At 40.0% G+C, this 10,106-nt stretch overlaps 1 protein-coding gene across 4 annotated transcripts in view; it reads right to left on the minus strand.

Annotated features, from left to right (window-relative positions):
* CEP162 (centrosomal protein 162) overlaps window positions 1-7,422 on the minus strand; it is a 73,386-nt gene extending 65,964 nt beyond the window's left edge. The window contains exons 1-3 of one of the 4 annotated variants that reach the window (XR_012496660.1): window positions 6,775-7,422; window positions 5,768-5,883; window positions 1,369-1,483 (exon numbers count right to left, since the gene is read on the minus strand). Coding sequence is in view for 3 of the 4 variants with exons in the window: in XM_019729510.2 (XP_019585069.2) it covers window positions 1,369-1,483; window positions 5,768-5,824 (172 nt within the window). In the remaining variant the exon portion in view is untranslated. The remainder of the gene's footprint in view (window positions 1-1,368; window positions 1,484-5,767; window positions 5,884-6,774) is intronic. The other 3 variants (XM_019729510.2, XM_019729511.2, XM_074333260.1) reach the window with 3 other exon arrangements.
* Window positions 7,423-10,106: the final 2,684 nt, after the last annotated feature.

Below are 10,106 nucleotides of genomic sequence, written 5' to 3' on the forward strand. Positions count from 1 at the left end.
TCCACTCTAACGTTCACTTGTTGAACACATTTATTATGCATTATTGAGGGTCAGGCGATACAAGGAAAAAGAAGTGTTTCCTGCCCTCACAAAGCTCCCAGCCTCGGGGGAGCTCTGTAGGTCATGACTGCCAACAGGATGTGTAGTGCTACAGTGCTGTTCTGACACGGAAACAAAGGAGGAGCTACGTATTTGTTATTACACGGTAATTACACAGGAGCTAGAAGAGTTAGGGAAGTACTGCAAAAAGAGGTAATGCCAAGCTTTACTGAACGGAAGAAGGAGAGCAAAGGCATTCTGGTGACAAGAAAGCATGAGCTAATGTACAGAGGCATGGAGCCAATGGTGTTGCCAGGAGAAAGGGAATAAACGAGTGTGGCTGGAGCACATGACGCTAGCAAGGAGGGTTCCAGTCAGGTTATGTAGAGCCTTAACTGTCAGATTAAGGAATTCAAGGTCAATTTTATGGGGAAAAACAAAAGCCCTGGGGAAATTTTTCCCCTGGAGAAGAGACATAGAAATCTCATCAGTTTATAAAATGACCCACAGTGTGACCATAGGTACTTCACAGAAGTAGTCTGGGGTTCCTTACAAATACAGCACTATCATATATCGTACCTCAAAGAAACATTCCAGAGAGCAATTTTCCATCAGTAAAGATGGAACAAGGGATAGTTCTACGAAAGGTTTACACATGTGCCTCACAGGATCAGCAATGAGTTCTCTACCATTAAGACAATAAATTATATTTTTTACTACTGTTATTAACAGATTGCGATACCAATATCTATGGATTTGTTAAAATCTTCCCCATGCAATGACATTAATATAGTCAGAATATTTTATTAAATCACCTTAAATCAACTTACCATTAAACAGGGAAATATATAAATATGCCTGTATTATTCATCATCTTAATTTGAATAAATATAAATTATCTCCATGTAAAATAACCTAATAATGCAGAAACATAGATTCTCAATTATATACTATATAATAAAGTGAAGTAATATGAAGATCAATTCAAACCTCAAAAATTCACAGTTAGTATTTCTGTATATACCAGGGGTGCCAAAAAAATGTACACATTTTAAGAGATGTTATCTATGTATTACTTTTCGAAGTTGAATTGAATTACAGTAACAATGTGTAGTATGATGTTTGCTCAAAAGATGGCATTAATCAAATGAATGCTAGTGTCATTCACTGTATTACAATTTTAATACAGCTTTTTCCTTTCTTAAAATGTGTATACATTCTTTTTGGCACCCTCTGCATTTATAGTACAGTAACAAAATCCAGAATTAAAAGTCTTTGACTGACCCCTTGTGGTCAAATAATTTGAAATGAGAAATCAGCAATATTTACCACCATCTTCAAAATCATCTTCAGTTATCCACCACGGCAGTGTATCTTTCTTTTTCACTTCTCTTTTGGGTTGTCTATGTGTTTTGTTTGAATTTTCAAAAGAATCATCTGAAAGCTGAATCAGATATAAGCTACTGAATTTTAAATGTGAAAATCCCAGATTCATCACTAAAAATGTTTCTCTTAGTTGTCTCACAGTTCAGCAATATTCTCAGCAACAATGCATAAATTCGTATTTCTAAACATATGTGGCTAAAATAAAAATTAAGCATACATCTCTGAACGTCGATTTCATACCCAAAATTAAACAAGTAAACTAACCAGGGAGAAAAACATCAAAGACAACAACAGAGAAATAAAGAAAACTTGATCAAGAAACAATTAAAAAAGGAAAAAAAAGAAAAATACAATCCTCTTCCAGACATTCTCTAGGGTCAAAGAATAAATAACGATTGATAACCAAATAACCGAAATTACTCTAGAACACAAAATTCTAACACCATGAAGAACTGAATTTCAGGTGTTTACCATAGAAATTATCATTTTGTCACAATGATTAATAAACTTGAATAAACATTTATTTGTCCTTTTCTAGTCCAAATTTTACTACAATCCTAACAAACTCCTCTGCTCCAACCCCAATCTACCCGCCTCACTCTCAGCCAATAACTTGGACTCTCTCTTCACTGAGAAAATAAAGACCTTCAGTAAAAACCCACCTCCTTACCCCACCATTAAACTCTCCTGTTAGGACACTGCTTGCCTCTCTCCTCCACTCCAAGGAGAGCCTGCAGAGTGATCACTTCCCACCTCTCTGGGTCCTTACTTCCTCGGTTATCCCATTTCACCTTTGTACCTACACTCCCTCCTCTCTCCCCTCTCCTTCCTTCCCTCAGATTATAAACGTGCTCATCACTGCATCCCCAGGGCCTAGCACACCTGGCACAATTGTGGAATTAAAGAATCAACACTATGTCTACTCTACTTAAAAAAAAAAAAAAAAAAGGCAACATAAAAACTAACAGGAAAACTTCCCTATTCCTACCTCCCTTTTATACTATCGCTTTTCTTTTATATACCAACGTCTTGAGTTCACTGCTCAACCCCTTAAAAACTGGTTCTCATCCAAAACAGCTCTCCTCCAGGCACCAAAAGCCTCCTAAATGCCACTAATAAATGGCCACTGTTAGTCATCTTCCCTGATCATATGGAATCGGATATTGGTGACCAACTCTTACTTCTTGAAACCTTTCCTTTGACTTCGCAGTTATCACTTCCTCCAAGTTATACTTCACATCAGTGAACTTTCCCACCCACCTATTTAAATAGCTCTGGGCTCTTTTGCCCATTTCTTTAATACTAGACTTCCCCAAGATGTCCTTTTTTCCTCATTCTATGCTTTTTCTAGAGAAGAAACCAACATTTATTACATACTTGCTCTGTCAGGATCTACTCACAGGTTATCTCAATCTTTAAGCAATTCAGTAGAGATTTACAGATGGGGAAACAGGCTCACGGAGATTAAGCAACTTGCTCAAGTTGCTCCTGTTGGTGTTACAGAGCTGGGATTCAAACTGAGGTCTCTGTAACGAAAACCTGTCCAATTTCCATGACACTGTGTAGTCCCCCAACTAGGCCATTGCTACCAGAGTGACCTTTAAACTTCCAAGATGACAGCACACATTTCCACCTGCCAACCAAACAGCTCTACCTCAATGACTTTTAAGACCGTCAACTATAAAATATTCAAAAAGAACTCACTGCCTTTCCTGAAAACCAGACAAGAAAAAGGGAGAAGGGAGGAAAAAAAATATTCCTCATCCCATCTGAATTTCAGTTGCCTCACCTTCCACTCAGTCTCTAAGCTTCACTATCACCTTGAAATGTTCCATTTCTCTCTCCTCCCTACATCTCACTGTTCACCAAATTCTGAGAATCTGCCTCAGACTCAGTCTACTCCTCCTAAATCCCATGGCCACATGGCCACATAAAAGTATGGAAGGAGTATAGGTTTTGGGGGCCTGACAGACCGGAGTTCAAATTTCAACATTAAAATATGCTAGCTCTGTTGCTTAGGGAAAATTAGCATTTTTAGTTTATTCATCTGTTAAAAATAGTCACAGTAGCACCGACTTTCAAGGGTTGTGGCAAAAATCCGAAAAGAAATGGAGAATGCCGCTCCTACTGTCAAATACATGGGGGGTAGTCTCACTTTTGACGACCTTCCGCACTACTTTCCAGATTACTATCATTAAAAACAAAACAAAAAAGCTGGTCCCCAGATAGTAACAGTGCCGGTGAGGATATGAAGAAATTGGAATGCTAATATATTAATATACTGCTCGTGGGCATGTAAAATGGCACAGTCACTTAGAAAACAGTCTGAGTTCCTCAAAAAGTTTAAAAATAAAGTTATCATATGACCCAGCATTTCCACTACTAGGTATATACACACAAAAAAATGAAAACATACATCCACACAAAAACTTGTGCATGATTATTCATAATAGCCAAAAGTTGGAAGAAGTCCAATGTCCATCGATAAGTGGGTAAACAAGATGTTGTAAAACCATGCAATGGAATATTATTCAGCTATAAAAAGGAATGACGTACTGATATATGCTACAACATTGAAAACATTGCTAAGTTGAAGAAACCAGTCACAAAATACCGTATTTTATGATTCCATTTCTATGAAATGTTTATAATAGATGTATCTTCAGAGGCAGAAAGTAGATTAATGGTAACTAAGGCTGGGAAAGGGGGTAATTGCTAATGGGTACAGGGTTTCTTTTGGTGTGACGAAAATGTTCTAAAAGTGACTGTGGTGATGGCGGCAAAACTCTGAGTATACTAAAACTCATTGAATTATACATTCTAAATGGGTAAAGTGTATGGTATGTGACATCTCAACAAAGTTGTATGAAAAAAGCTGGTCCCACTAATCTCCTTAAAAACAAAGATACGTAAATCTTATCTTTGAACAAACTGTTTGAACAATAATTTATCAAAATCACGAAAGAAGTTAACATGACTCTAAAATCATGATTTCATTGTTAAAAATGAGACAATGCTTTACCCAAATCTATAACATAAGAGCTTTTATACATTGAGATTGAATATGAGAGAAAGAGAGGAAGTAAAATAAGGAGGCAAGGACGGAGGGAGAAAGAGAGAGAGTGTTGGAGGGGTGGTAGATGAGGGGTAGAAGAAAAAAAAATTGACCTGTATTGCTTTTTATCTTTTACAGTGAAAATACTTCCCATAAATTTAATTTTTTAAATGTGCCTATCTTTGATATAAAAACAAAAAAATCAGTTTTTCAAATGGGAAATTAGACTCATGTCCTGAATATCTACTACATCCTGGCAATTGGTGCACGCTTTTAAAAATCCTTACCAAAAAAAAACAAAAAAAAAAACACCTTACAACAATCCCACCAAATAGGCATTATTTTTCCTATTAGATAATGAAAGTAAGATTCTTTCTACTGTATCATACATCAGGCTCCCTTTATGAACAAGGTTAGTATAGTTTAAAACGTGACTCTCCTGAATGCTCTACAAGGCCTCTCCGTTTATATAAATACATACCTGTATGATGTGGTATAACCCTCAAATTCATTCATTCAACAAACACTTATTAAGCGCCTATTAAGCACTGCAGGGATAGCAATGAACATATAGCCATGACGTCATAGACCATACATTCTTATAATGGGAGGCAGAAAATAGACCTACACAAGTGAAATAACGAATGATGCTAAGTGCTACATAGAGAATTAAATACACGGCATACTAAATGACTTGGTGGTTACATTTTTCCTGGATAAACAGAACAAAAACCTCTCCCAGGCAGTGATATTTAAGATGAGATCTTTACCAGCCATGTGAAGAATAGGGGGACAGTATTGGCAGACGGAACAGCTAGTGCAAAGCTCCTAATGTGACATGAGCTTGGCATATCTAGGGGAGAATAAAGGCCACTGTAACATAAGTAAATAAGGAGGAAGAGTGGTATAAAGTCAGTGAGATAGAAATGATCAAAATCATCCAGGGCTTTGTAAACGATGGGAAGGAGTTCGGACTTTTATTCTATACGTGATACGAGGCCAAGAGAGTATGTTTTACATAGAGGAGGGATAGAGTCTGATTTATGTAACAGATCGTGTTGGCTACAGACTGGGGAAGGAATGCTGGGCAGTACTTGGGAACTGTTGCAGTAGCCCCAGTCAGATACTGGTGTCCTGGACTAGGATGGTGGTAGTGAAAAGGGAGAGAACTAGAGTTGACAGAGCTTGGTGATGGACTGATTGTATCTTACAGGTGAAAGAGAGAACTGAAGGATGAGTTTCCTATGAGACAAATTGACAACGTAGCTTTTAAAAATATCAACTTACCTCTTTCATGAACTGTTCAAACTCTTCATCCAGTTCTTCTTTGGAATAGCGAGCCATGCTCAGTAATTTTCACTTCCCAAAGTAAACATTCCAAAGTATTTACAACATTGGAAACACTAAATATCGAAAGATGATAAATATCTTTTAAGGAAATTTATATCACATGACAAAAACAACCAGACTTAAACCTCAGACATTTATCTTACGATTTAGTATATATGCACAATTATGGACCAGTAAGCTGGACAAGATTCCTAATTCATTCATAAACTGATTTGGAAAAGCAGCTTTCAAAGTTTACCTTGTACTTAGGATCCAGAAATACATTTTTATTGTTAACATCCAATTGTTAAAGGGTGGCCTCCACCCTTTCCCTTAAATCTATACATATTAATGTGCGTGTGTGTGTTCAAAAAACAAAAAACAAAACACCAGGCCTTCTCAAGGAATCTTTTAAAAAATTATAAATTAGCATATCCAAAAGACCGGCTTTTTGTGTAAAATCCAGGATAGAGTTTTTGCTGTCTTAAGATTCAGCTAGTTATTTATCAATCCACATTAACAATATTGCAAAATAGACTGTTTCCAGATATGGGGACGTTTCCAAATACAGAAAAATTAAACCTATTAAGATTCAAAATCTACCTAAAATTAATGGCGTATACAAATCAATCAGAACGAGTTATGTTTCTTCTGGAGCGAGGGAAGGCCAACAGAAACCATGCAGTAGTGACCTGTAACGCAAAGCTCTCCCCTGTCCCTCTAAATAACTCAACTCCAGATCTGCCCCAGCTTCTGGACTGTAACTCCTAGAGGCAGCTCACCCCACAGTTTCCTTTCGCAGAGGCGGGGGTGGGGAGAAAGGGAAGGGTGTGTGGGGAGACCCGCACAACACTTGGCTCAACCTGCAGATTAACACCTTCTCCCCCTCATTAGCATCACTGATCAGTACAGGGTGTGTGCGGTTAAGGCCTTGGCCCCAATTCTCATTCAGAGCCGGAACTCACCGAAAGGGTCCTAGGCTCGGCCAGGTCCCTGCTCCAGGAAGCACGGGTTCCGGAGTTGGCGGGAAGACAGACGCACTTGCAGAGGAGTCCAGGCGGAGGAAGGCAATGACCTGTAACTAAAGCTCTGAAGCCAGTCTCGGCCGGCGAGTTGGAAGCAAGTGTCCACGCCTCACCTACTTTGGTCTCCGAATTCCCCGCTTTGCCGGAAGGTCTGTAAGAGGTCCATCAGTTGTCAGGGTAACAGACATCAGCCGCTGGGCTCCGGAGTCACATGACCGGGACTGGTCACGTGGCCCATGGTCCGGCGAGACACCGATTATTATCTTTTTGCCTCAAAAAGCGAGGCAAAGGTTTGAATAGCCGAGGCTCAAGATACTCTAGCAGGTAAGAGCCATCGCTGCTGCACCAGTGCAGACTCCTCGGCTTTCTCGGTGCTCCTTGGGAAAGGGGATCCACGAACCGGTCACGACAACAGGAACATAGGCATGATGGGTGTTGTAGGCCCAGCCCGTGGCTTCCTGGGAAATGTAGTTTAGCTCCCGTCGTGTATGTATTTCCGCACTTCCTATTCCCTCTTCCGAACCTTCCTCGCCGTTGTCGTTTCAACTCTCAGTTTTCCAAGCGGAAGTTTTGGAAACTTTTAATTTATTGGATTTCCTCCACGTGCAAAGTCTCGTGTAGGCGTTGTGAGAGAAACTCAAACCTGTAAGAAAGAACTTGTGAGGATAAGGGAACTCTGTTCTCCTAGCTAGTGGACAAGAAATTGAAAACACACACACATACCAACTGTCTACGCCTCTTTCCCCCCCCCCCCCCCCCGCATCTATAGTGGCATCTTACGATTACTTTATTGGATTTTTATTTTATTTTACTTTTGCTATTTCCTCAAAAAAAAGAACACAAAGTGGAGTTTTAGAGGACAGCATTTAGGATAGTGAATGTAAAATCGACAGCAGTTGAAAGGATTGCTGCTGGCAGACACAGGATAAGGACCTCATTAGCTCCAGCCTGAAATTTTAATTCAGCATGTGTTTATTGTAATACAAATGTATACATGCCAGGAGCTGTGTCCTAAGATAAAGATTTAAATGATAGAGATTTTTTTAAAACTACTATTTATTGAGCACCTGTTATGCCGGGATTCTGTTATGCCCACTCCCCGCATAAGAACACAGGACATGGTGAGTCCAAAACGAAACACCAATGGAGCCATAGATAGCGGAGTCATACCACTACATTCTCGTTGGCAGCTGAGTTGAAGATACAAAAGCAAACATTCGCCAGTACCCCAATAAGGGTTCTTCCTGTCCCCCAGTCTCGCTGGCGGCCAGCCAGGCAAGACACACGAAGTAGGACCCACACAAGACCTGCAATCTGCCGCCTGCTTCTCTGCCTGCCAACCAACCAACCCAGCCACGGCAGTTATATTAGTGGCTAATTGGCTAACTGGTTACAGCTGATGGCCAACCAGTCACACCTGATGGCCATCCACCACCCAAGCCAGCATCCGTACAGGTAAGGTGAGAGCCTGGAAACTGCTCTCTGGGACTCTGTCCCCACAGCATGTAAGTTGACAGGAGCTTCACATGCAGTAGTTCACTAATCCTACAATCTACAAGTCAATTCAATTCAGTTTATATTTTGGTTGATATACATAGGTACAAGATAATGATAAGTTCCAATTCTATAGCCCAGTAGTTTCCTTTTCCACCCATCTCTACTACTGTGTTTCCTTGAAAATAAGACCTAGCCGGACAATCAGCTCTAATGCATCTTTTGGAACAAAAATTAATATAAGACCCGGTTTTATATTACATTACGTTAGATAAGACCCAGTATTATGTCATGGTACAATAAAACCGGGTCTTATATTAATTTTTGCTCCAAAAGACGCATAATAGCTGATTGTTCAGCTAGGTCTTATTTTCGGGGAAACAGGGTAGTAAGCTTCTTGCAAATCAGGCTTCCTTCATATTAATTTACACGTTTGCATTAGCCTCAGATCTTCTTGGCCTCCTATTTTACTCTAAGCCACAGCTGCTGAATGTGATAATCGTCAATAGGAAAAATAAGGTAGGGATGCTGAAATTGGATTGGCATAACATAAAAGAAGATGTCAGAAGGCTCAGGGAGATGGGAATGGTCGAGTGGATTTGTTACGTGACATCTAGAACCTAACATCTGACTTTGTTCCCTGGGAGGATTCATAGGACATTACCTTCAGTCAGTTAATAATGAATTCACTGGTGAGGGGGACATCAACATCTTTGAAAAAATTTGGTGATGTCTGTCCTCCACAGGTCGGAGTTATTACGAGTAGAGGATGCTATGGAACTAGTCTCCCTAGTATCAGTGGGGATTTGGGATTTCTGAATGCAGAGCCCAGGTGACAATACTTAACTATCAGCTATAAGATGGTTGTAATTATTGAAATGGGCAGAAGTCTGTGGTAGCAATCAGCTTGCCTTGACTGCAGGAATCTGTGGCAATGGCTAATAAATCACAATGTTTTAAGGGATGAGACAAATGAACAGCTGATTGGGTGATTACTTGACAAGTGTATGAGTGTGTGCGCGTGTGTGTATGTGTATGTAACCGAAAGAGAGAGAGAGAGAGAGAGAGAGAGAGAGAGAGAGAGAGAGAGAGAGACCTGATGAGCAGAACACTATCATCAGCTGTTCTAATGGGAAATCCAGGTCCTTCATCCAATTTTTAGATTTATATAATTTCACAGACCCAGATCTCAGTGATTAAAAGAGAGGCTGAGTGCCCTTGAGGAAGGACTCTGTAATATCACAAGAATAATTATAAGCATTCTCCCTATCCTTCCACAAAGGGCTCTATGGGATTTACCAGAGTAACATTACGTTGAAGAAAGAATAGTTAGGCTACTGGGGGACTTTAGATAAGGGGTAATGCTAGAGGACCAGAAAAGCCACCATGGTCCTCTAGTTGGAATAGGGGCATATGGAGGCCAGGTGAAAATTGGAAAGGAGGATATTTAGACTTTTCAAGGACTGTTGGATAAAAGGTATAAGGTGACACTGATGCCAGGGGACCTGAAATGCCATCATGGTCTTCCAGTTAGAGTAGGGGCATATGGAGGCCAGGTAAAAGTTAGAGCTCCAGCCCAAGTGTCACACAGGGTACAATGGGTCTGTGGCTCACCCTGTGATTGTTTTCCCAGTCCCCAAATGAATAATTAGGATATATAAAATTCCCAAGTATACTTTGTAACTGGAAAAACTTTTATGTTGGTTCGCTGATCTGTGGAGCCATTGTGGTAGGAAAAGCCAAGTGGAAGGCCCTAAAAATACCTTACCCCCATCCAA

The sequence above is a fragment of the Rhinolophus sinicus genome, linkage group LG05 (assembly GCF_036562045.2).
Source record: "Rhinolophus sinicus isolate RSC01 linkage group LG05, ASM3656204v1, whole genome shotgun sequence".
In the NCBI taxonomy this organism is placed as follows: Eukaryota; Metazoa; Chordata; class Mammalia; order Chiroptera; family Rhinolophidae; genus Rhinolophus; species Rhinolophus sinicus.